Source organism: Aulostomus chinensis, chromosome 4 (genome assembly GCF_037954235.1).
Source record: "Aulostomus chinensis isolate RoL2024-O1b breed Wild chromosome 4, RoL_Achi_v1.0, whole genome shotgun sequence".
NCBI lineage: Eukaryota > Metazoa > Chordata > Actinopteri > Syngnathiformes > Aulostomidae > Aulostomus > Aulostomus chinensis.
In genome coordinates, this window is record NC_141323.1 from 5,957,772 (window position 1) to 5,984,542 (window position 26,771).

A 26,771-nucleotide genomic window follows, 5' to 3' on the forward strand; every position below is an offset into this window, starting at 1 on the left:
CTGTCCATTCCTCTGAGTGGGTGTTCACATCCTCACCCTCAGGACTCCACTAGAGGGCGCACCAGACATTGAACTTCCGGATTTGGCTCTTCAGAGAGGAAGAGTGGCAGAGAAGGGTTACAAACATGTAGAAGCAGTTAAAGGGGAAACATTTTGGCTGATAGTCGTTAGATACAAAACACTTCCTGTGTTGTGTGTTTGTTTGTGTGTCGGTGTTCCCAGTGGATCGTTGCACACGTCTGCGGGACACAACACGCCACCCTCGCCGTCTCACTCCAGGTCGCCACCACTTTCCACCTTGTTCTGATTTAATGTCAGGGACATTTTCATGTCAACTTGTGAATGTTTGTTACAGCAGCAGCTGTGCCACACACACACCCTGCCTCCACTACACCCCCTGCCTTCCATCTGAGTACTGCATCTTGCGTCCCCGTAGTGTTAACTCTGAGGTAGCAGGATGTCCCCTGTCCTGCGTCCAGTTTCCTGCAGTACTGATTTTGTACTGATCAAAACCAAAGTGTGTAACTGTTCCACCAGTGACACGAGAACCCTCACATTGAGTTGGTCCAGTGACAGCCCACTTCCTCCCTCCCCCAGATTCCTGGTGGGCTCCTCCCACCGCTGCTGCACGTGTGTGATGCGTCAGGATCATAAAAGTGCACTGAGTTGATTGATGGCATCATAAAAGGTTATAAATATGGTTAATGGCGTCGGCGGCCTGGTGTGATATCGTGTTCCCCTTCCATCAGGAATCATGATCATGAGGGGATGTGTGTGCCTTATCACGAGTCGTCTTATCTACTGAGAGACACGATTATTACAGACGCAACCTGGGGTGAGTGTGTGTGTGTGTGTGTGTGTGTGTGTGTGTGTGTGTGAGAGATAATCTCTTACTGCAAAGCCACAGAAGAGGTAACATTCAATCTCACTGCAAATCAGGTGGTTGAGCCCATTATGCCAGTACATATGTATATATACAGTATATATATATATATATATATATATATACTGTATATATACATATGTGTGTGTGTGTGTGTTTGTATACAAACATGTCATGGCCCTTTGGTAACGACCCCCCCCCCCCCACCCTATGTTATTTTTCATTGTGAAAAAAATTCCAATCAAATAGTATTAAATAGTTCTGCCTGACCCCCCCCCCCCCCTAATTTACTCCAAATTAAAAGCAAGATTATAAAAAATGATCTTTAAGAGAATTAATCATAAATCCCTTTCAGCTGGTGGACATTTAATTAATGAGTCATCCCTGAAGATGGAGTTAAATCACAATTCATGCCCAGACAATATTATTTTTTAAGATTAAAATAAATGTATATTTGACATTAAACTTTAAAATACACTCTTTCGATGTATTGAAATTAACTGCAAAAAACTGGAATGTTCACAACTGATTCATCCCCAGTGTGACCTCTGGTCATCATTTCCTGTTTCATCGGAGCAATCTTATCTATAATTTACCTCAAATTAAGAGGAGGAAATTAGTGGGCGTCAACAGTCGCTGACCAGCGGCTGAAGGAGAAGCGGCAGGAAATCACGTGACTCGGCTGGCGTTTGCTGATTGGCCCCAGCTGGTATCTGAGGATGCGGAGGGGAATCACTCAGGAGAGCAGAGGAAGATCATGTGGTGGCTGCTGCCCCCCTGAGGAGGGAACGCCGCCGTCCTCTCCTCCCGCCGGACCCAAGACACCAACACAACACCGCTCTTTTCATGCACTTCTTTAATATATCAGTTCTTCATATTCACAACAAATACATTAAGCTCTTTCTCCTTATGATACAGCCTTAAATATTTTTACACTCAACCGTTTTCCGCAGGTCTGCCTATCAAAATGTCTTTTAATGTCTCGTAGTTTGAACATTTTATAATTTGTTACATTTGTAGTCTCCATGCCTCCTAGCAAACTGACAGTATTTCCTTTGTACATTTATTTACAGGTGGAATAACAAACAAACAAAAACTAAGTTCTTCTCATGATAGTTCTCAGTTGAAAGGAATAGTTGGGTTTAAGGTGCAGGCAACAAGAGAGCGGGGGGGGGGGGGGGTTCCAGAAGAAAGAGGATGATGAAAAGCATAGAGGATGAGGAGGTGCAGAGGAGGAGCGCCGACACCCTCGCTGATGGAGCAGGTCGCTGGTTTCTCCTGCAGACTCAGCGGAGCTTTAGAAGAAACACATCTGGGATCATACTCATAGAAAAGGAACGAAAAAGTAAGATACAGCAATCTGAACCTTTACGGTCTCCTTCCCCCGCTCCCGTCGTGTGAGCTTTAGAAAAAAACAAAACAAACACATCTGACGAGAAGCCTGACTTGAGAAAATCAAGTGATGAAATAATTCTAGGACGGCACTGAGACAGAACTCTGGAAATGGCATGAGAATTTATGCAGAATTGGAAAAATATTTCAGAATTCTGAGTTTGTTTGTGCATTCAGTGATTAAAACTCCCATCACAGTCCAGTGAGTACTGGTCCGCCTGTACTGGTCCTCAGTCGCCACGGAGATTCTTCATTATCTGAAAAACTTGTCGGTAGGAACTCAAGATCTCCTTCATCTTTATCTCACAAGTCAATAATGAGTCCTAGCGGCTGTAGATGGTCAGTGGAGGGAGAAGAACCGCCATCATGTCAGAGGTGTCACGTGACCGGAGGATATGTCAACAGGAGGAGTGCCACAACCTGGAGATCTGCTGAGGACCGTCCGGTGAGCTCGTCTCTGTCTGCTCGCTGGGTTTTCGGTTAAATGCCTGACATAAGCATGTGTCAACTTTTTGTTCTACTGCAAACAAAAAAACAAGGCTTATTTTTGTCTTTATGAACTGTGGCAGAGTGGGACAGACAACATTAATTTATCCAGACCCACAAAAAGGAGGGAACACTGCTCAGGTTGGACAACACTGAAATGACTCCTGAGACCAGAAGGAGGAGGCGGTGCTTCCCGCTCGCCACCTGGTGGAACCTCAGAACAGGAGCTTGGTGTTGGAAGAGCTCAAATCAAGGGTTACTTCACCCAAAATTTGGTTACCAGCCTTTCAAGTACACACAATTACAATTAAATTTGTCTTTGTGACTCCAGAATGCAGGAAGAGTCAGCCATGTTTGTTTAGCTAGAAGCTAACGGAGGCTAACAAAGTCTACAGCAGTTGAACAGCAAAACCGCCCGAGAATGAAACAAACTATAATCTACATCCTCTTCACACACACACACACACACACACACACACACACACAACTGAACAGGCTCTACCTGCATTCTGGGGTGCCACAGTTGTGATGCAGTGGTCCAGTTTTGGGGTGAGGTATGGGAGGAGCAGGGCTCCTCGGCCCTGCCTCTGTTGCAGAGGGGGGCATCACTTCAGGGACCTCTTAAGGTCATTTGCATGTTTTGAAGACACCTCACAATTTTCAGGTTACAAAAAATGTTGTTCTAACTTAAGTCTGATGCAACTTTTAAACCTCCCAAATCTTAAATCTGTAGAGAAATTCACCGAATGCCAAGATGGACATGGATGCGTCTTCAAAGCGAGCCTTTCAGAGGCACGGCACCTCCACACGGACGCCGCGTTCTACCCTTGTGAGACGGTATTTAACCAGTTTGGAGGAAAGCGAGAGACAAACGGACGTAATACCTGACATGCTGGTCTGTCCTGTATCGTTAGGCAACAACATGGTTAGTTTCTGATAAGAGACGTGCAGGCTACTGCTAACCAGCAAGTCTGTTTGATGGACGCTTCAACCTCCAGGCCGGCACTCGTTAGCTCAGCTTTAACCACACTAGCATACGAAGCTCTGGAAAAAAGAAAAAAGAAAAAAGTCTGAAGCCGACAGCCTCCGAGTCCACAAACGTCTGGTCCAGCGTGTCGTCCGCTCTGTACGTCGCGATTGATTATTCAATTAAAAAAAAACAAGAAAAAGTCACAAAACAAAAAAGGCAAGTTGCTTGTTTGCTTCCATTTCTACAAAGTGCAAGTACACAATTCACAGACTAAACAAGAGTCAAAGACTGAGAGCTTCAAATAAAGCAGATCTGAAAGTTGTCCATAAAAACCAAACCAAACAAATCAAAAGAAATCACATAAATAAGTAAATATCTGCAGGCCTGCCTGTACAGAAAAAGGCAAACGATAACAAAAATAATCTGTAATTACACCTTCACACACTGGAATGGAGAAGTACAGGTGCATGTGTGTGGAGAGTAAAGGACAACTCCCCCGAGCATCGCCGCCCCTCAGCAGGTTCATCAGCAGCTGCAGACGTGAGGTCCCCGCTCAAGCTGAGTGCAATAGTCATGTCACATGACCAAAACTCAAAAAAAAAAAAAATTCAGATGTTGGACTTTGTGAAAATGCCAGAATGATGCTGTGGAACAACTTGTAGTACTGCTGTAGTACTGCTGTAGTACTGCTGTAGTACTGCTGTAGCACTGCTGTAGCACTGCTGTAGCACTGTAAACAGGCTGGAGCTCAGTGTAAACTCTGACACGACTGCTTCTCCTGCTGCCATGGAATTCATCAACATCCTGTTATCAGTGGAACACGCCAACATTTGGGAAAAACGGCTTCTTGTCCATTTCTCAGGAGCTCCACTCACCCAGAGAACAGATGACCGCTAGCTAGCTTAGCTGCAAGGAATGCTAGCAACGGGGAAGCTCCCTCACAAGTCATCAAATAGACTTTTCTCCTAGATGTGAGAAAACTGTTGAAAATGACAAGATGTAGCTGGAACTACTTTCCTGGGTGTAGTGATTTGCCGCAGCACTTTAAGAGCCCCTTCATAAAGTCAGTCAACAGACTGAAGACTGAAAGAGCGACTGCTCTGATCCAGCAGGAGGCGGAGCCGCAGGCTCCAGAAGCTGAGAGAGCAGGACGGGCAGGTTAGTAGATCCAGGTGGATCTGCTACAGGAACATCTCACTTCTGACACTTCCTGTCGAGGTCAATATTCCACACAACAGCTTCCTGCTGATGCAGGCAAGTACTGCTTACAGAAAAGTATGTTTGATGACTTCAGGCGGTGTGCGTCCGTGCCCCCACTGCTAGCATGAGCTAAGTTCACTAGCGGTCCACAGACCGGGGGAGTGACTCAAAGGGTTTTTCAGGCTCTGAGGAGGCCAATTCCCCCAGAAGTTGGTGTGGTCCTCTGGAGAGGTGGAGCATCTTAGGAGCTGTCGCACCTCTGATGTGTTCAAACCCAAAGCCAAAGATTACATTTGCCGGCTGTGTTTTCAGGAATATTCGCCCTCCATCCAGTTTTATCCACATTTTCAGTGCGATGAGGAGCAAATGCAGTTTTTCTGACTGGGGCTGGAACGCAGCTGCAGCAGGTTTGAACATTTTCACCAACCAAACAGGCGACAAACACACATTCACACCTTTGCTCCGTCGCTCTGGCTCAAATTCACTTTGAGTCACAAATCTGCTTCATTTTGGTCTGAACAGAACGCTCGCCAACACCGACACCAGCACCGCCGATGTTGCTTCCATCTGACAAATGTGCAAAGACCTTTTTTTAAGCTCCTCTTGTTGGAACTCTGCAAGCTTTGCTCCGGGAAATCTACAGCTCTCTCGCTTTCACCTCTTTCAGCAGATAAATGTCATCGGTTACGTTTGTTAAAGGCTGAACAAAAAGGCAAAACAGAAGCTTTGCTGCATGGTGGAGAGGAAAGCAGACATTTCCTCAAAAGAAAGAGGACAGAAGCTCAGTGTTCCTAGCAACCGCTAGCTCAAGTTGGAAACGTGACAAACTAAAAAAACAAGTTCCATCTTTCAAGTCAAGTTTCAGGGTGGAGCCCCGTTGGATGACCTCCAGCTCAGCCTGGGAGCAGCTAACGCCTCGACTTCCACCTCAACCCATGCAGAGAGGGCTGCTTCTCCTCCTGTAGTCCCCGTCTGTCCTGCAGTCAAAGTCCAGTGGCCTGGATCCAGCACCCTCCCCACCCCCCACCCCACGCACACACCACCACCACCTGTGCAGGATATGAAGGGACACCAACCTCCCCAAACGTCCCACCTCTGCTGTCCGTGGCCTTCATCTTGTTCTCCCCCAGCAGGCGGGTCGATCAGTGCCGTCTTCTCCTCAAAAGGGTTTTGGTATGGATATCTTTGTGTCTTTTTTTTCTCCTTTTTGTAGGATTGAAGTTTTTTTGTTCCTTTTTAGTTTATTGGGTTTTTTTTTTGTTTTGGGTTTTTTTACATCTTCCTAATTGGGTGTGGAGGCTCTTTGCCTGCTGGCTCCCTTCATCAGCTTGACAGAGGAAGAAAACAGCACATTCTTGGAGACTTTTTTCAGTTTTTCAGTAATGAATGAATCCACCGCAGGGACACAACACTTGAGAGGTGACGGGACGACTGCAGCCACCACCGGCACTTATTTAAATGCCGAAAACTCCCCTAAAAAAACAACAGATGAGCAAACAATTAGAACACGACAGCGGCCGTGAGAGGCCTTCCATCAGCTCTTACTCGCTTGTTTCTAGAGCACTTTTTTAGGTCTTGGTGGTCATTTTATAATGACCATTAAAACAGGCCAATAACGAGCAGAAATTAACAGTTGCACTTCTTAACAGGTGACTTCCCACCTCATTTAAGTTCTGAATGGTGGGTTTGTGACAGACTTGTGAATGCAGTAGCGGAGCTAACTAACAGCACAATGTACTAGCATGCTATTAGTATGCTAACATAGATGCTTTAGTGTACGTGCAAGCAATGTGTATACAGGATTTCTGGGGAGAGAAGGCAGTATGTAAGCACTGGCAGCAGTCACGCTGCCTTGTTCCACTCGCTGTTTCTGGATGTGGACGTTACACGGCTTCATCTGGGGCGATGGAGAGACCTCTCCAACGAACACCTACACATGTACAGCTGACTCCAGATCAGTTACACAAGATTTGGGGCTTTCAAGGATAAACGCAGGGTTCAGACTTGTGTCATCCGTCAGTTTTATCCTCTCATGAACCTCTGAACACTGAATCTCTTACTCACTAGTTGCTGCCTCGTTATTTATTCATCGTTTGTGATATTTTGGTGAATTTTGTCAGGAGATCTACGGGCGAGAGTGCTGCAGGTCGTCACCACGCCACAAGCTTCTCATTTTCTCTGATTTGTTTATACACTGAAGAAATGGGGCAAAATCAATGACATCAACTCTGATGGGAAATTCTAAATCAGCACTATTTTTTTTACCTTTACTATTCTAAATTTATAAAACACTCCAAATAGTCAAAGTAGAAAAACCATCATTCAGCTGACTAGATTAGGACCTGGATTATTTAGTTGGCAGTTGATCCCAGAGGCAGAGCCGCTGAACTCACCGTAACCACCCGCCTGGATCGGGGTTTTGGGTGAGGCGCAGGCATACAAGCTGAAGTCCTCCGTCTGAAAGCCAGCTCGGTTTAACGACGGCTCGGACGCGCTGCGGTGGATCTTGGGTAACGAGCGAGCCAGCAGCTCAATAGAGGCCAAGATCTGAAACACACACACACACACACACACACACACGTCAGGTAAGTATTCACACCAATCTGGGGGAGGATTCCCAACAGCAGCCTACATGAGGTCACAATGGATATCAACAGAACTTGATTAGCACTGTAAGATCTGTAGTACCAATCGGTTTATCAATACTCTCATCGGTTCTTTTGATTACTTTACAATAAATCTCAAGTTTGCTGCAGAATCTAACGACAATGTTTTGCGGACGCAGGCAACACAGAGCCAAGCCCACCTGAGGGAAGAGGGGCCGCTCCTCCCTCTTCTTCTTCAGGCAGTCGGCCATCAGCCTCTTCATGGCCTTCGGACAGTTGCTCCGCACCTTGCTGAGGTCTGGAGACAAGTAGCCTCGACCCACCATGAAAATGATCTGCAGGGAGACACCGTCGTTACCTCCAGTAACCGGGCTGCTGCTGCTGTTCCAACAGAACCCAAACCCTAAGGAGTTCTCTCAAGTCAGATCAGAACCCTCCAGAATGTCACACTCCTCAGGTGGGAGTGTGTCGTGACCCCGATGAAGACGTGTGTGTGTGTGTGCCATGACCCTGATGGAGACCTGTGTGTGTGTGTGGTGGCCCTGACAAAGAGGCGCGTGTGCGTGCGTGTGTCACGTGACCCTGATAAACTCCAGACTGAACTGGACTGTGCGCCCTTGAATTCTCTAGCTTAAAGCGAAGCAGCGATTCCCCTCATGATGAGACACTTCTGTGACCACGGCCCGCCGCTCCATGAGGGCGGCCATCTGGACAGGCTGAGGTCAAACAGAGGGACGGAAACTGACAACCAAAGGTGGATCTGTGCTTTATTACTGCTTTAAAAAGCCAAACGTGTTAAACTATCTCTGTGTTATGTTGGACACTGAACTGAAGAACGTTTGCGCACTACTCTGATAATGACGGTGGCGAGCTGTGCGGCGTGCCTCCTGGTGTCTGACCTGGTCTCTGTTGTTGATGTTGGAGTAGGGCAGAGCTCCTGACATCAGCTCATAAAGCACTATTCCAAACGCGTAGACATCTGACTGGAAGCTGTAGGGGTTCTTGTCCTGCAGCCGGATTACTTCTGGAGCCTGGCGGAGCAGATAACACCGACTGTCACATGACACCCTGCTTTCATCAAAGGACGCCTAAAAACAATACGGTGAAAATCAGCCACAGATCACCACTCACCATCCACAGTATCGAGCCGGACAACTGTTCAAACTGGTGGGAGCCACTCCAGCGGGACTTGACCGTGGCCAGGCCAAAATCACCGATCTTCACCGTTAGGTCCTCGTGGAGGAAAATATCTGGGCGGAATGAGGTTAAGGAGAGCCTACAAAGATGGCGTCGGTGACGGTCAGATGAGCAGTGTCGAGGCACTTGTGGTTTTATGATTGTTTGCAATGTGTGAGGCCTGGTCTCCATTCACTTCAGTTGTCTGGGAGACTCCAGCAGTATTTTGGGCACTAAAAAAATTTCTCTCAACCGTTTTCACTGACTTTCTTTTGGGTATTGGGTGGAGGAAAGCGGAGGAGTGGAAAGAGCAGATTTCTGTGGGTTCACAGGGACACAGCCCCCTGAACAACTGCCCCAACTGTCCTGAGGAAGCTCGAGTGCAGCAACCAGGGCGCATCTGCCACACTGGACCAGTGTTCTACCTGGACACTCAACATCCAGCTCAAGGTTTGCAATGATCTGCCGCTACAGTGAGCGCGAGGATACTGTTGCTCTTCAGATCTCGGTGGATGATTGACTTAGCGTGCAGGTAACTGAGGAGGGAAACACAGCGTTTGAAGACCAAGTACAGGACTGATGAAGCCTGGGATAGAGGCTGTATTTGTGCAGGGACTCACTCCATGCCCTGCGCCGTCTGCCGAGCGATGTCGATGAGTTTGATCATCTCAAACTTGGTCTCGATGATGTGCAGGTGGTGGTATAGACTGGAGCCTTCACACCACTGGGTCACGATAGCCAGCTGAGGCTTGGTGGTGTAGCCCATGAACAGCAGGATGTTGACGTGACGTGTTTTCCTGATGCAAACACATACGCGCGTGCGCACACACACACACACACACAGGTTAATAGAACTACACAACTACGCATCATAACATTATTAAAAGACCACGCCTATTTCATGCTGCTCCTGATGAGACGGAACGCCACAAGTTACCTGAGGACTCCCACTTCATTCTTGAAGGCCTGCAGCTGTTGCGGTGTTGGAGCAGTGACGTTCAACATCTTCACCGCCACGTCACCTTGGAGGGCAGTAAGAACACGTTAGCGGTGATACACACCAGCTGAGCTGTTGGCTGAATGCACCGGTCGATGTGTGGCTTCAAAATCTCCACCACGACAAACCTTTGACCATTTAACTGATAAACATTAACCTTAACATATTAATGGTTAATTAACTGGTTAATGTGGAAATCCCTCTTAGCTATTAAACCATCCAGTTAGATCTTCTTGTGGTGTGTATCGGTGTGTCGGACAGAACCAGCACATATCCAGTAATCAAGTAGCAGAATCGCATCTGGAGCAACAAACTGGCTGGGGACTTCCCTCGCTGTGACCTACCGTGCCATTTTCCCTTGAAGACGGTTCCAAAGGACCCAGATCCTATCCTTTGGCCCAGAGTGATCTGACCCTCAGGGATTTCCCAGTCGTCGCTGGAGTCCCTCCTCCCCAGGGTTTTCTGTTGCACAGGACACTTCAGTCAGCACGTTAACACGCTCCAGGAACACAAACACTACCGTCGGCGTGGCTCTCTCACCATCTTATTGCGATCCTCAGATGAGGATGACGATTTACGCTCCCTCTGTTGGCATGGCGACTTCTGTGGGACCTTGACGTTGGTCAGGGAGCCGGGTAAAGAGGCGGGAGGTGTGGCCGACAGCCCGGTGGTGGACCCTGAAAGATGAGGAGAGGAGAAATGTTCAGAGAAATGAGTTGACAGGAAACAGGGCTTAAAAAGAATGAGAGAGATTGTTGAGGAGTCTCTGTCTGGGGTGTGTGTGTGTGTGTGTGTGTGTGTGTGTGTGGTCACATGCAGGGGAGAGGTGGGGGGGGGTGCTTGATTGAATGGCATTCCAGAGTTTATTTATCCAACCATCTATCTAACTCCATCACCGTTACTGAACATGTAAGGATCAAAAACTACTGCTGACCACGAGGAGCCTGATTTAACCCTTTCCTGTTCACAGACTCCTTCTGGACCCCATGTTGACCATCCATACGCTGCAAGTGATCGGGCCCTGACACGGGAGACCTTTCCTCCCTGCTGACTCCAGATGAACTTCTAGCTTGAAGCTAAGGGGCTTCGACCGATTGCTGAGCTGGTCACAGTCACGGCGAACCACAAGTGTTGCGTTTGGTTTATGTGAAGCTCAAATCAAAGCGTTGGTGGATTATCGAGCACACGGTTGCATAAAGAAACCTGGATTGGACCGTTGTTTTTTTCTGAAATCTGTGGTCAACGAGATGTCATGGAGGTGGGAAAGATATCTTCACGAGTTCAAGGTTCAACTGAGGAGTCTCTAAGGCTGCCGTCAGGGTTCTTTCAGGAGCACAGAGATGAACAAAAAAACTAAATATCACGAACAGGACCTGAAAATGATCCAAGTACTTCAATATTGTTTAGTTGTTTGCGGTCACGTTCATCCTCAGAAGCCCCGGGGGAAGATGAGGGATAGCTCAACGTCATTTTCAGCACCACTGATCTGGCTTTTAACTCAATTTAATAATTAGGTGTAAAGTTTTCATAACTCCAAAACAAATCAAACTATTAAAATATACATTTATTGTTCTGAGCTGATTGTCTAAGATGAATAGAAATACATTACTAATTTACGTTTAGATTGAATGTGAGTTTAATCTACACTGGGATTAGTGTAATCCCAGTATGCACTCACTTTTGCATTAAGCACATTTTTTTTTGGGCTCTCCTGGAGAAGTTAAGATATTGTATTTATATTTTTAAATAACATGCTGCTAAAAGCATCACATCTGTCTGGGGCTATGAGCGCTGCTACGAGGACAATTAACACACTCGCAACTGATTACTATGACCAGCTGATAAACTGGTGCGTCAGTGGGGGATGGACGCGCTTCGCATTTGTCCTTTTTCTGATTTTCTGGATAGATACACACACACACACACACACACACACACACACACACAAACACGCACACACACACACTCACACGTGAGTATTGGTTCAAAGTAGCTCTACAGCAGATCTGTGGTGAACTTACCCCTGAAACACTTGGGACCTTCCCATAAATGACATTAACTGATCAAAAGGAACACTTTCAGCTGTAAACCCGCATCTTTGAGTGAGCAGCGTCTGTCTGATCAGAGAAGCGGTGACATATCTGCAGGCTTCGTGTCGGGTGTGTGGCGGAGAGAGCAGGTGAGAACATAGAGGGAGGAAACGAGGATGTGTGTGTGTGTGTGTGTGGGGGGGGGCAACGTGGATGTGACACAGGGCAGGGGTCGGCGTGTGTGGGGAATGGGAGTGATGGGGAGAGAGAGGTGAAGAACACAGGAACACACAAAGGCCTAACTACCTCTGAAAACAGGCTCGGGCTCAAAATCAAACACTATGTCATTGGGGTAGGAGTATAGGAGGGGGCTTGAGGTCCGTGTTCGGTGCTTCCTCAAGCAGCGGGCAGGGTGGGTCGGGGGGGCTGCAGGGCAAAGAGAGACAGACAGACCATCACTGCTTCTCACCCTGCCCCTCTCACCACTGACTAAATGCTACGCTGATGGATGGAGCGCCCTCCTACCACACCACCTGCAGGTTTGACAGCCAATTTCAATGATATTTAAATATCTGAATATCAGTTCAACATTTTGGGAAACAATCTCCCTGAGAGTGAGATGGAGAGATGGATGTCAGTTTCATTCCACCGTGTGAATTCCACAGCTTGAGTCAGGATGTGGTTAGCATAGTTAAGCGTAAAAGCCTGGAGTTTCTTTCAACACTTAGCTTAGCATGAAGATAGATTAGCATAAAGCGTGGAATTCCTCCCAACACTTCTAGATTAGCGTAGCTTAGCATAAGGCTTGGCGTTCCTCCAAAGCAAGTCTAGATTAGTTTAGCATAGCTTAAAGCCTGGAGCTCCTCCTAACACTTCTAGATTAGCGTAGTTTACCATAAGGCTTGGAGTTCCTCCAAAGTAAGTCTAGATTAGCTTAGCATAGCTTAAAGCCTGGAGCTCCTCCTAACACTTCTAGATTAGCGTAGTTTAGCATGAAGCCTTGAGTTCCTCCCAACACTTCTAAAGCTTGGTGAATAATACAATGACACCGCTTCTTCTGTACAGTCACGTAAACGTAAAGACAATTTTGCGTGGCACCAGCCAGTGGTTAACATTAAGCTCTTTAAATTTGTTAATTAGGTTTAAATCTCAATAGCCACATGAACCAAGGCAGCAGTCAAACATGCAAACAATTAGCTTAACTAGACTACTGCTATTAGCTACGACACAGATGTGAACTGTAGCTACTTCAGTTGCTGTTTTTCGTAGGCAGGGCTTCTTCCAAATTATCTAAATAACCAACATACGATGGAGTCTGTTTTTAAAACTCGTAACCTCGTCAATCATCTTTAAAGTGTCAAACTTCTTGGGCTAGCGGAGGAACTCAAGTAAGAACCAGCTTAAGTGGATGCCCAGTTTTTCTAAAGAACTCAGACCATCCCGGGATTAACGTGTGTCCTCAGCTCTTGTTCTCTGTGACTGCTAGAGAAGAATAAGTAGACTAACTCAATGAGTCAGGTCTGAACTTCACACACACACAAAGACCAAGAGCACGCAGACGCGGGATGGTGGGAAAAAAGCCACACAATGATCTGGAGTTCTTCTACTTGGATCCTTACCTCCGTCTGATCTTGGCAAGCACTGATCTCGAATCAGGTCCTGAAACAAAGGAAGGAAATAGGTTTCATCTGAACTTACAACATTCTGACAAACATCCCCACGCCGATGAACTCGTGACACCCACATTTTTAGAACTCTTGCGCTTAAGCTCTTGTCATGGTGATGTCAGAGTAAGGAAGTTGTCTTTTATGAAGGCAGCAAACACTCCTTTTGCTTTTTGTTCTTGGCAACATCCAAAAACAAACAACATTTTGGACTTAAATGTCGGTTACGGTTTCTGGTCAGAAACAGCAGACTGCTGAGTTTATGTGACGATACCGTATCTATGATGTCATCAGGCCCAATACGACGGCTGCCTGAAATATCTCTGTACCCTTACTAAAAGGATGCAACGGCAGAAACCGAAGACACCAGGAGAGTGACAATGACATGGTGAGGGACAGTCCAAACTCCCACGACCAAACGTTCTGAGATGTCTTACACACGAGAGACAAATGTGTCAGTATTTAATTACAATTACTGACGAGCAACGTGGTTCAACACAAACATGGAGCAGAGGAGATCAAAGCTAACCAGAAGACATTTTCCCTCAGCCGATCTTTCCTGACCACATGACCTCTTAGATCCGGGTGTCCGTGACGTAGCCCAGCCTGGGAGAAGCTGTTCTGACCTCTGCGCTCCTGCAGACTCTCCGCCACCGCACAAAATCTGAGCAATCGACACTTTGTGATGATGAGCCCAAGATTATCAGGTGCCCCGGACAGGTTGGACCAGGTCCGGTCCTAGACACTAACCTCTTCCTTCTTTTTTTTTTTTAAACCGTGCAATGTGACGTTTAAGGGCAGACAAACAAGGTGTGAACAACAAACAACAATAAAAATATTTGTGATTTTGTGTGTGTGCGTGTGTGTGCGTGTGTGGTTTGAGAGCCACCAGCCTGCAGCCCCGGACCCCCCTCCACCCCGAGTGTCCTGGACTGTATGGCACACCACCTTACCCTCTGTCTCTATGTGTAAATAGTTTTGGTTTTGTTTGTTGGGCTTTTTTTCCCTTTCCTTTCCTAGACAGTAACATTTTGACGGATCGCAGCTCAGTGACGGCCGGTGAGGTCAAATATCATTAAAGGAGAGAACGTTCACGGGCCTGGTGGTAACGGCCTGGTGGTAACGGCCTGGTCGTGATGGCCTGGTGGTAACGGCTTGGCGGTGATGGCCTGGTGGTAACGGCCTGGCGGTGATGGCCTGGTGGTAACGGCCTGGTCGTGACGGCCCGGTGGTAACGGCCCGGTCGCGATGGCCTGTTCGAACAGTGCAGCAGAGTGACTCACATCGATGTTGACGGGCTCAATGGTGTTGATATGGACGTTGGGGGCAGAGGACGAACGATCCCGCTGGCCAAACTGGTTGCGGTGGTCCTCCTCACTGGGCCGGAAACTGGGTGGAATGGGTATGGACTTGGATGGGGACACAGTGGTGTGGCATATCGACCTGGAAAGGTTAAAATTGTTGAAATCAAAATATTTGTTAGCATTGGAGGAGAGCAGTGACGCAGTGAGGAGCGTGAAGGTGCGGGGCTCACCCGGTGGAGTCCGAGGGGGGGAGTGGCGGACAGGCTTCTGACACAGGGGTGGTTCCTTCTGAGGAGACCTCCTCCTGGGTGAACGGGTGATGCTCGAAGAACTTGGACACTAGCAACAAACTGCAGAGACCATCAGTCACTCATTGATTCTTGACTTGACTTCTGGAGGCTGTGCAGCCTCACCACTTCACCTACCAACACTCCACCAAGAGGAGCTCCGTGATGACGAACACAAGGAATCACAAGAGGAACAAAAGGAACACACTGACATTTTGTTCCACTCATTTGTACCCTTGTGTTTAGAGTTCTTCATTCAAGTGTATTTGCCATCTATCAATACACAACTTTGACTTAACAACTATGGACATGAACTTCAATATCCTGCATGTTTGCAGTGTGAACACATGACACGTGACCTCACTGCGACGACTGAGAAGAGTGGACTTTCTCCTTCTGATTTCAAACTTGACAGTTGCAGTGCTGAAGACTGCAGACCAAGCAGAACAACGTTGAGCACTTCTGTTCTGAACGCACGAAGCACAGTGGCAAACAAAAAAAAGAAGTGTCACACTCAAGCAACTGAGGAGCTGGCGGCAGAGACGGCAGCAGCTCCACCAAGCAGCTGATCCTGACTGACTTCCACCTCAACTTCATTCACTACTTTGTCAGGAATTTTATGTTGTTGATTATTTTAGGTTTGATTGAAGTGAAGTATCAGCAACGCCGCTGCTCACGCATCCTGGCACTGCTCTGAAAACGACGGCGTTATATGTTGGTTTTATTCAACGGATGACTAAAAGCTTTCTCACTGATATTTTATTTATTCTCCACATTATGATAAATAAATGTGCTGGAATTGTCAAACAAAGAATTTAGAAAAGTTAAAAAAAAAAGATTATGAAAAAAACAACAACCCAGAAATGAATGTTTGGGTCTTCAGCTAATCAAAGCTTGACGATATCCATCAAAACCAAGCCCACGTTTGAATCAGAGCATATGTGGCAGTGGAGTGAGGCTATCATTCTTCATGAGACAACGAGCAGCAGCTTTTTCATCTTGCCATGTAATTGTTGTCATCAGTGTGAAAAGCAGCTCTGGCCTCTGGAAAGGAGAGGCTGACTGCAGCACATCAGGTCCGGAGGATTCTACCCTCCGCCGATCCGTCAATATCAACTTTGAAATTCTGCCAGTCTGGAACAAAGTGTTTTTTTGAATGAATTTTGAGTTTGCCCTGCCTATCAAAGGCGTCTCGCCTCGCCTTTGTGTTATCAACCACCACCTACGTTGAAAATACTAATTTCAGATGCTAAAATAAACGCTGCCCTTTGGTAAAACCTGTGTTTTTTACCTTTTTGTTCTTGGTTTCCATCCTTATGAAGACCTTTATCTGTCCAATCATGACTTTATTACTTTAAGAACACAACATCTCAGTGAAAACCTGGGTATTTAATGACCTGCTTCATTTCTGTGCTAATATTTTTGGTCAGAAATTCAGATTTGGTCCCTGCAACTGAGGGGAGCTGCAGGGTTGCTTCTAATCCTCCTGTCACACGACGATACCAGACGAGTGAAGGCATCTCGGACCTCCCTGTGTGTGGGACTCACTCTAGTTGGTCATAGTTGACACACATGAGGGGAACCTCAGTGCTGCAGCGTTGGTGGAACTTGTAGCCGCAGGTCTGACAGCGGAAACCCTGGAAAAGCAGCTTTCTGCAGAAGTCACAGAAGGCCAGAGTGAAGAAGGTCTTCCTTACCTGTCAAACACAGCAAAGAAACAGAACTCACGAACTGCTTAACATCCATCGCTGGGATCGAGGAAGCAGGCCTGCAAACTGGGATGGATGTTGGCGCAGACGCACAGAGGAGTGGCCTGTAGCTCATTTCTGCCTTAGCAGAACTCCAAGTGATTTATGTTACTAATGTGCTGGCATGCTAATGTAGGTAGCTAAAGCATTAGGCAAGTAACACTACCGATTAGCATCCTGATTTATCAACGTTAGCCTACAACACAGGAGACTAAAACTGACATTTGACCTCACATTTTCCAGGTCAGCTTCATTTAAACATATGAATGGGTGAGAACTGAGTTGAAGAAAGGGAAAAACAAACACAATCAAAACATCAAGGAGTCACAGTTGTCGTGACAATGGTACTTACAAAGTTGTGAGTGGTGAGCGGCACATTCTCCAACACCTCGACGTGCAGCTCCTCTCCTGTCAGCCAGGAGATGTCCGTGTCCCAGCCAATGGGCTTCTTCTCTCTGAGACAGGAAGTGGGGTTAGTCGGGTCGACAAACACACTCCTCACAACAGCATTACAGTTGGTCGCCATTATCCATCCATCCATCCATCCATCCATCCATCCTGCTTATCTGTTAAGGGTCAGGGGGTGGAGCCTATCCCAGCTGACATTGGACGAGAGGCGGGGTTCACCCTGGACAGGTCACCAGTCCATCACATCAGGAGCACTTAGGGGTTCCGTATCTTGCTCAAGGACACTTGGACATGGTCACCAGGGGAAGTGGGGATCGAACCAGAGACCCTTTGGTTGTTAGACGGCCGCTCTACCTTTTAGCCACGCCGGCCCCTCAGTTCCCGTTAGCTTAAAGCTAAATATGCATGTCTATTTGCATTCTGAAGGTATAAAAGTAATCCAGGAAGGGAAGAGTTCTGGAAACTTATATGTGAGCAGCTGAAAGAAAAGTTACCCATCTGATGTAAATGATGGCTTTAAAGTGGAACAGTTCTAGTCCAGGGTCCTGTCTGCAGTTTCTGGGTCACTCTTTTGGTGAAGTTATTTTTGATTTGTACATTTATACTAAAAACATCCCCAGCATGAGCTGAAATGAATAGACAACACAATCACAGTCAGAATTGAGTTTTGCTGTCATTTATGGTTGTGCTACTGTACTTCTCAGAGTGGGCGGAGCTAATGAGCTGAGCGTGTGTGAGTGTGTGTTAGTGCTGCGGATACACACAATCTACGACGTGTGTGTTCCTGCGGAAGTAAAAAAGTTGTGGCCCACATGCGTATTGAACGTCTCCATCGGTTGAGGTGACGTCACACCGCTGCTGCGTCAGAGGGACCGACTCGGTTGCTGTAGTTTTCCAGACTTGAGCTCGTCTCCTCGTTATCAGGAGTCTACACAATCTGATGAGTCCTGTTAGTGCGCCGACAACTACAGGCTCACACTTTATGTACTACAGAGAGTAAAATCATACTTTCAGCCACATCACTTTTCCCATTTAACAAAATAAACAAGACTTCTCAATGGTGCGCGCGCACACACGCACACACACACACACACACGCACGCACGCACACACACACTACTCCAGAAGACTGACACCTGACTCTATGCTGCGCAGCATGTTAGCCTGACACACATACCCGTCCTGTATCCTGTAGACTGCGCAGCACTCTGGAATTAACCCTCGCATCATCAGGGCCTTCTTCAGCGAGTCTCTGACAGTCATCCCACAGCGAGCCGGGACCTGAACACAACACAGCAAATTTTGCTGAACTCACATGAGGAAATGAGCCAACACAGCCACAGTTAGTCGGGGTGTTGAAACTGCAACATCTGAGTCTGCGTGTTCCTGCTCCACACTGTCGTTTGTCTTGCGATGGTTGAAGGGTTGCTGGCAGCAGGGCAGATTCCCACTGTGGAGCTCATCAGCGTTAAAGAAGGTCACCTACATTCACTCATTCCCCAGTTGCCTCACACTGTTCATCAAGCTGGAGGTGCGGGGCAACACCTAGCAGAGCTCCTTCCCATGAACAGTGCTGGATCTGGAGACCATCAGGCCTTGAAGCTACATGAGAACAGCATGAGGAACGCATCGAGCAAGAGGTGATCCACCGCCAGCTAACGTCCAGAAAATGTTTGGTGACCAACAGGGAAGCTCTAATTTGAGTTCCATTTCCAGACTCTTGGTGCACGGAGAACGATAAAAGAATGAGTAGTGCCGTCTATGGAGGGAACTAAGGAACGATCTCAACCACGTTCCAACATTATCCAGTTTAAAAAAAATGCATCCCATTTCATCAATCAGTTTTACAGATTCCTGACTTTGTGTCCACTCTGCAAATATAGATAGCGTCATGGATAAGTGCTCGCACTCAAAATAAGGTCAATATTTAGACAATTTTATATTCACAGGCAATATTTAGCTATTAAAGAGACCAATTGTGTAGATAAGATACAATCAGCTAATAACTTGATGTCGCCAATTGGTCAACGATTAGAAATATAATCAATTCTATCGGAAACGGTTTATGAATTGATTTCTCGAAGATAAAGGAATGACAGTCACCAGCTGCTTGCTAGCTAACTTCCCAGATGCTAGCGCTGCTGTGGCGGTGAGAGTCGACGAGGAAACGTAACGTGTGGTCGGTTGTAGTCGCAGCCACAGGCGTAAAATGATTGACAGCAGCATTTTGAATTTCGGACAGTGGAGTCCACATCAGGCCAGTCAGGCACCTTTTCTTCTGGGGTGGTTGTGGAGGAAAACAACAACCCTTCCAGGGAAATTGTGGAGGCAAAGTTTGACCCAAGGTTGACAACTTCAATAGTTCATACAGTGAAAGAGCGTTTTTTCTGAGAACGTCAGACATACCACTGTTCTCTGCTTGTTGGGCAGGAAGACCCTGACTATGGGCTTCTGAGGGGAGCGAGGGTTGGCTCGGCTGGCGTCAGTGGGCGTCTGCAGGACAGCCAAGGTGTTGGGCGCTGAGGGGAAAGCCTGAGCCGCTCCCCCAACCCCACATCCTCCCATCTTGACCTCCAGAAGAGCTGGCACGGGAGAGGGAGAGCAGGAGAAGTCTGTACCGTTGCCCATGGCCTCCAGCAGCTGCTGCTCCCTCTGCTGCAGAGCGTCCAGTTTGCTGGTGTACTCCTCATAGGCCTGCACAGCAACCGGCACACACCAGAAACACTCCTGTGACGTTCACAAGCGCCATTTTACTGCACTTACATTCATGAAGCTAAAGCCCTCTCACCTCTAGATATATGGAGGGAGGATTGTGTTCTCCTCCGAACTTGTCCAGAAGAGCCTCTAAGTGTTCTTGCGTCAACTTTATCATCTGCTTGATATTCCAGATCTGTGGAGAAAGACACCGATTATGTTATCCTCAGTAAACACAACATTCAGAGCTTAGAGAACGTTCTCCAACTTGTCCTCCCCCGCAGGAGGACACTGTCCATGGCCAAAAGATTCTCAGTCTTCACACTCGTTCTGGGATCAGACTGGACGCTTAGTTTTGCCTTTGATATGGGACACAAACAGGCTACCAAGCCTCTGCATTTGGAGGCCAAAACACATTTTTGCAGCCCAGATATCAGCCAGGAGGAAGAAGTGGACATGATTTTGATACATGAAGAACAGGCTGCAACGCTGAAGAATCCCTCTCCTCTCCCTGCTCATTCTCTATTTTACTATATTTGTCTCTCCACAGAAGTATTTTGAGGAGAAGCAACTGCAAAGCGTGCAGCTCTGCACCAGTGTGCACTCTCCAGTGACCTGTGATCCGGTGCCTCCTGAAGTCACTGGAGACCAGCAGCACCTCAGCGCCTGAGGTCTTTGCATGCATCTTCTAGCCACTGAACTCCTGCTTCTTTCCTCATCCTCAACTTTTGCGTTTTTCCTTACTTTGTTTGACTTTGACGTGAGCTTCCAGTGATACTACAGCCAAAAACTGTATTTTGCCAGTCAGATACACATAAGTAGGCATCTTGAGCTCACAAGGGTATTTGCATTACTTCTTCGTGACAGCAGTTTTGCCATTGTTTTGCAGCTTGAAGCGAATGGCGGCTGACAATAACAGCAAAACGACCGAAAAATATGAGATTACAAACTCCGGAGCATCGTCCAGTATAATCAACCTCTTCGTTGTCCAGCCGTACGTTGGGTGACACACAAACACCTTGATCACTGCTAAAACCAAACGTCAGCACTACCACTTTGTCATTCGGAAGTGCATCCAGCGCTGGAGTCACTATGGTGCTCGGTATCGGTCCATAATACCGATGTTACCGGGACTAAAACTGTCTATATTTCTCTGTTTCTGTTGTAAGAGTATGAAATGGGAGCTGAAGCATGGTTTCACATTTTAGTCTGATAAAGACAGGCCTAACTTAAAGACAAATGAATTGAGAGGATCGCTCGGGGAGAAAGCTGGTAAGAGGAGAAAGTCTCGAGTGGAGCAGCTGCCAGATCAACGGAGTCTCACTGATTTACCAACCACGACGCCGTCTGGCAAAATCACCACAAAGACGTTTCACAGACACAACTGTGCTATGATTTCAGTCGTGTTTACACGCAACATGAGCGCACAGCGAGAAAGTTGAAGTCACAGAACAGGTTTCTCATGCGCGCTCCAACTTTCTCCCTCAACCGGTGACGACGTGCGATGCAGAGCAGCACAACGAGGAGACGGTCGCAGCGAGAGAAGCTGTGCAAAAGCAGACAAACGAGTCCAGAGGAAAACGAGACCAAGAACCCCACCAAGCTTCACCCACATTCTGTGACACAGTCGTTTTCAGGATTCGCTGAGAGACAAAAGTCAAAATCACAGACAGTCAAAACACTTTTTTGCCAAAGTAGCAGCACAGCAGGGTAAATTACCAGTAAATTACCCTTTAAATATCAGCGCAAACCACAATGTGCCAAAGCTGTGAAGGCCAAGAAAGGATAAGCCTGACCCCCCCACACACACACACACACACACTTTCACTTTTCATCCAGATCATCAACTGGAAATAGAACCTGACCTGTCACCAGCTTACTGGGCAGCAGGGGGCGCTCTGCTCGCCAGCTGCTGTGTAGCTGAGGTCAGCAGGGGTCATTCAAGCAGCACTGCTGCCACCATGTTTGGTTGTAGCCAATATCAAGCTGGAGGTGGAGTTACTCTGGAAACTAACCCTGATGACTTTGACACCAATGAGAGAATGAACCTCAAGCTGGAGCTGCACGGTTATGAAGAAGTATCTACTTATTTTTTTCCATCGTGGTGATTATTTCATTCAAAACCTGGTTTACACGGTGGTGGTGAAGGTTTGAGGGCCGGGATTGTCCCTCCATCTGTAGGAGATGACGTGAGCAGGACGTCTCCATGATGGCTGTGCCCTCATCGTCTGAGGACACGGCACATTTATGAGTTTGTCTTGTTATGGCAATGAAAAAGAATATTTTCAACACTCCGTTCAACATGTCTTTCGGTATGTGAGACGAATATATACTTCTAAACTGTAGAGAAATAACTGTGATAAATAATCATATTAATCTGATACGGTGCATCCCAACGTCCAGCAGCTGTGTTGACCTCCATGTGTTTCGGCTCTACTGGGTATCACTCCCCCCTCCTGCCAGCAGCCGGCACTCTGCTAACCTGCAGCACCTCTGCAGCTCCCCTACAGGTCACTTTTGGTTTTGAAACTGGATTCAACTCAATGATCCGTTTCCCTTTTTTCACCCAGGATCACATGGAATGATCTTGGCGTTCCAGCGGCTGCAGCAGGAAGGAAAGCAAATCCCAAACTGTGATTGGCTGCTGCTTCGGCGACGTGTCTGCTAATTTGCATAAAGTTAAACTCAACTTGGCACCCGTGGTGCTGCCGCCACCATGGCGTGTGAAGCTCTGTGTTGCCTTTTATCACTGAAAATGAATCCCCCACCCTTTGTCACTTGTTCATCGTTTGATGTGACGCGCATTTTGGATGCTAAGCTGCTTCCTGTTGCTCCACGTCAAATATGAACATAACCGCGTTAGCGGATGTTCCTGCTAATGTGCTATAGATTGTATAATGGAGAATATTTTACATTTTTTCTTGCCGTGTTGCCTATAGAGTTGTTTGCGGTTCTCCGCAGGTGTGCAGGGGTTTCTCCAATCAACCAGACAGTAACTGGTCTCCAGTCCGACTGCAGGTCCGATGGCCTGCATTGCTCTTAGTTGTTAACGAGCTGCTGATGTAGCATCAGAGGAAAACATCCCCACAGCCAGTGAATACAAACTCCAGATGGTGGGCTACACCGACAGGTGACCAGCTAGCACACCTACAGCATTGAGATCCGTGCTGAGCCACTTAATCCTGCGCCACATCCAGGTGTGAAAACACTCAGGCGCCGGGGAGACCTGCTGAGGTGGTCTGGGCCACATCCCTGTAAGGGAGATCAGCTGATGGTTGAGACGCATCTTAGTCCAGGTCTGAATACAGTGCCGTCCAACAGGTGGCAGACCAGTCAGTTGTGACAGCTACGTTCCCAGGGAGGTGCACGTCAGACCGCCTTCGCCATCAATCTAACACACAACTGTAAATCAAGCTTTAGCCAACACATCTGGCGTGGTGAACAGGTACAAGAGGGTCTCAAGAGGGTGGCCAACATGGCGGCAAGCAGCGGCGTTAAGTTTCACAGATGCATTATGGGTTACGATACATACGCTGACACTAGTAATAAAAGATGGTGGTGGTGGTGGGGGGGGTCTTTAAAAGTTTGAAACTCATGATGCTGAGAGCTACCAGTGCAGATGGATGGAGCTCACCTCCAGTTTTGGACAAACAGAATCCTTCTTTTTATTTAAACGAACACACCAACTTTGGCTGTCGTCCCTGGAGTCGGACAAAGAGACAGCTACCCTCCTCTCCTCTGTGCTGCACGAGGGAGCCGAGACCCCCAGAGATCAGCGTCATGCTAGTTAGCTTAGCACAATGACTGGCAGTCAATGGGCTGTGTAGCATTCCTGTCTGCTCAGCTTCAAAAGCCTGTGGCTCCTGCGAGGACTCCAGATATGAATCGATGGCGCCCAGCCTGCCGTCATCAGTAGCAACAGCTGCTCTTCAGTCCTCCACCTGTGTTTCCTTCTGTGGGCTGAAGTTTGCTGCATCAAATCACTGCACCCAGCCAGGAAAGTAGTTCCGGCAATGGCTTTGATTCTAAAATTATACGACCTCATAATGTAATATCATTTCACTGTGAATGATACACACGGCTTCAGTAAAGTGTAGTTGGTGACTTTTGGCTGAGCGACGCCACACAGCCCATCCACCACCATTCCTTGTGCTAAGCTAACTAGCTGGGCAGCTGGGCTTTGGGGTCTCAGCTCAAGGGGGGTCTCCATCCTCTCGTCTGGCTCCAGGGAGGGCGGACAGACAGTGCACTTCCTGTAAAGTTAACGTGTTCCTTTCACAAAATACGCGCAACTGCATTTGTGAAACAGAGTTTCAACTCAGAAAGATCACCACAGTCAACATGGAGAAAACTATGCCACAATCAAACTGGCTTGTTAAATCTTTATGCCTGAGGTGGCGCGATTATTAAAAGCACACCCACTTTTATTACTAGATGTTACACAACTGGAATTATTATGAATATCAAACTTTGAATGAACTATCCTGGCTTGGTTCAGCCTGCTGTCATGGTCCAGCAGTGAGGCCTGACCAGCAGACTGAAGGCAGATTTCCATGCTAGGCTACAAGATGATTGTGTGTGTGTGTGTGTGTGTCATAAGAAAAGTAACCCGTGTAGCTGAATTACACCTAAGACACGAGCACGACTTCAGTTTGCGTTCCCTTCCCTCATCATCCTCCTCATGCGAGGTGAAGAACCGGAGTGGGTCGGTGAAATTTCAACTTTGTGCACATTAGACTGCACCAGAATGCCCAAGAAAGCGGCGTAATTGCGTGTCTTTGTTGTGTCAACAGCGGTGTGTGTGTGTGTGTGTGTGTGTGTGTGTGTGTGTGTGTGTGTGTGTGTGTGTGTTGGCGCACCAGGCTGCAGCTGCAGTGAGCCTGGAAAACGAAGCCAGGAGCGAAAGGAATAAAGCAGGCCCGAAATAAACACCGACCCCACCGAACAAAACCTTCCCCTCCAGCTCCCGACCGTCTGTCGCATTTCCTCGCTCAGCAACGGCCGAGGCTCGGCGGAGACCCGCTCTCATATTTTTGTGCATCGTTTCGCCCCCTGCACCGCATCCCCCGCGATCCAGCCGGTGTTTCCTGAAGATTTACATCCAATTACCTCCGCTTGGAGCCCGTGTCCCTTACCCAGTTTACCCCTACCCCGCTGTCGTAGCGCCTACCTCCTCATCTTGTGGACCTCCAGGGATCCCCGCCGAGCAGGAGGGGTCCAGCCCGGCACCCAGCTCCTCCAGGCCCCGCTCCCTGCTCGGCTCCCGCTCCGAGGTGTCTCCGTTAAAGACGGGCGGTGGGGACTCGGCGCTGCTCAACGCCGCCATTTTAAACTGTGAGAAACTGAGTGGAAAATAATAGAGGGAAACGCAGGCTGCCTGTGAGGACAGGAGGGGGAGACAGAGACGCAGGACGGAGCTCCGGGGGACCGCGAACCTGCCACCGGAATCCCAGCAACACCACTATTCCAGTTCATCAGTCGCTGATAGACAATGAAGTGGAGCAGATGCTAAAAACACTAATAACTATCAAACCTGCGGCACTCCAGCAATCACCGTGGCTTCATGAGCACCAATTTAATTTCAGTAAAACGCAGCCGCTCCACAGTTGCAACATGCAAATTCACATGAAAGTCCCAAAATACAAATTCCTATTCTGCAGTTGGAAACAGCAGGCACAAGAGTGCGAAGCTAGGCTTTTTAATCTACAGATGACGGCATAGTTTGAAGCCACGTCCGTGTCAGATACACGACCCAAAAAGTATTTTTGGCATTTAAAGTTCTCACAAATATGTAGCTTAGCTTAATATGTAGCAAAGCTGTTTTTCCCTCCTGCAGAAGGCAGAAGGTGTTGTTGTCCACATCCACTCCGTCTGAAGCTGAGGGCAACTGGCGCCAACAACAGCAAGCCAGTCACAAAACCTCTCAAGGTCATCCCAGGTAGAACCCAGGCCCGATGAGCAGTAAAACCCCAACATGTCATATAATTTGCTACATGTTCAAATTATTTGTGAATCACACAGCGTTTAGCTGGATGAAGAGGAAGAAGGAACGCGGTAAATGGACGCTTTTAGCCAGTTTTGTTGCTGTAGCTGCTGATGGTCATCAGTAGCCGTTAGCTTCTAGCGACATAGACATTGCTGGCTCTTTCTGCTTTCCAGAGTCACAAAGTAGTCATGCAGGAAAGAGCGTCATCGTGAGCTCAGGCCGCCTCCTTGTGAGTCGCACCAGCAGCTACGCTTGTTTGGGAGCTGTATCTCTTTATTTTAACATAAAGCTTCTTTTAAGTATGAATGCAAACCTGGGATTCATCCAACGTTCTCCACCAGCATCGCCAGCTGGGGTTTCGCCTCATTTTTAAACTGCCTGAGGTTTTTTTTAGGTTTTTTTTTTTTTTTTTTCATAATTCTGATTAGACTCCAACACATTTCAGGTCATTGTCAAAGTTCTTCAAAAAAAAAACCATCCAGAAAACTGGTGAAGAGATGGTGCCATCAAAATAACAATAATTCAGTCACAGTTTCATTCTTCTTCTTTTTTAACAAATTAAATATTGAAGGACCCTTTTGGTTCCAATTCAGCAACATTTTCTTCCCCAGTACAGAGGATATTATGAACACACACGTTCTACCAACACGTTCTCCTGTTTGGTACCAACAGAGAAACTGCATGGACCAGGCGTGAATGCTAATCGATAGCTGCATGAGAACATCGGCGCGATGCAACTGTGCGCCATCAACGAACGAGACACACGTGTAGTGACGACTGAAGGAGCTCGATGATGCGGCTGAGACGCCACGTCTCTTCCTGGTCATCTTGTAGACGTTCCTCTGGGCTGTTCCCATTCATGTGTTCAGTCCAAACTGGTGGTATAAAAAAAAGGGGGGGGGCAGTCTACACGATTTAGTTCGGACTGAAAAATATCCTTG

At 47.5% G+C, this 26,771-nt stretch overlaps 1 protein-coding gene across 2 annotated transcripts; it reads right to left on the bottom strand.

Annotated features, from left to right (window-relative positions):
- Window positions 1-6,098: 6,098 nt before the first annotated feature.
- Window positions 6,099-25,310, bottom strand: braf (B-Raf proto-oncogene, serine/threonine kinase). Of its 2 annotated transcripts, XM_086201248.1 has the most exons (20): window positions 25,015-25,310; window positions 19,939-20,040; window positions 19,557-19,844; window positions 18,328-18,431; window positions 17,096-17,198; window positions 16,544-16,692; window positions 14,939-15,058; window positions 14,688-14,847; window positions 13,360-13,399; window positions 12,047-12,166; window positions 10,251-10,387; window positions 10,055-10,172; window positions 9,651-9,735; window positions 9,334-9,510; window positions 9,203-9,249; window positions 8,669-8,787; window positions 8,437-8,568; window positions 7,738-7,872; window positions 7,325-7,478; window positions 6,099-6,404 (listed from the first exon to the last, which is right to left on the bottom strand). In XM_086201248.1, exons 1-20 carry the CDS (start codon window positions 25,168-25,170, stop codon window positions 6,382-6,384), a joined length of 2,469 nt encoding a protein of 822 aa, XP_086057374.1. In that variant the 5' UTR covers window positions 25,171-25,310; the 3' UTR covers window positions 6,099-6,381. The 2 variants fall into 2 exon arrangements, with proteins under 2 accessions (XP_086057374.1, XP_086057375.1); XM_086201249.1 differs by lacking the exon at window positions 12,047-12,166 and having other exon boundaries at window positions 25,015-25,307.
- Between the last annotated feature and the right edge of the window lie 1,461 nt (window positions 25,311-26,771).

Coding starts and splice junctions, on each gene's coding strand:
- braf (XM_086201248.1), bottom strand. CDS start 25,170: ATGGCGGCGTTGAGCAGCGCCGAGTCCCCACCGCCCGTCTTTAACGGA. Junction 7,479..7,737: donor AGCGGCCCCTCTTCCCTCAG/GTGGGCTTGGCT, acceptor TGTGTGTTTCAG/ATCTTGGCCTCTATTGAGCT. Junction 6,405..7,324: donor GATCCAGGCGGGTGGTTACG/GTGAGTTCAGCG, acceptor TTGTTTTTTTAG/GGGAGTTTTCGGCATTTAAA.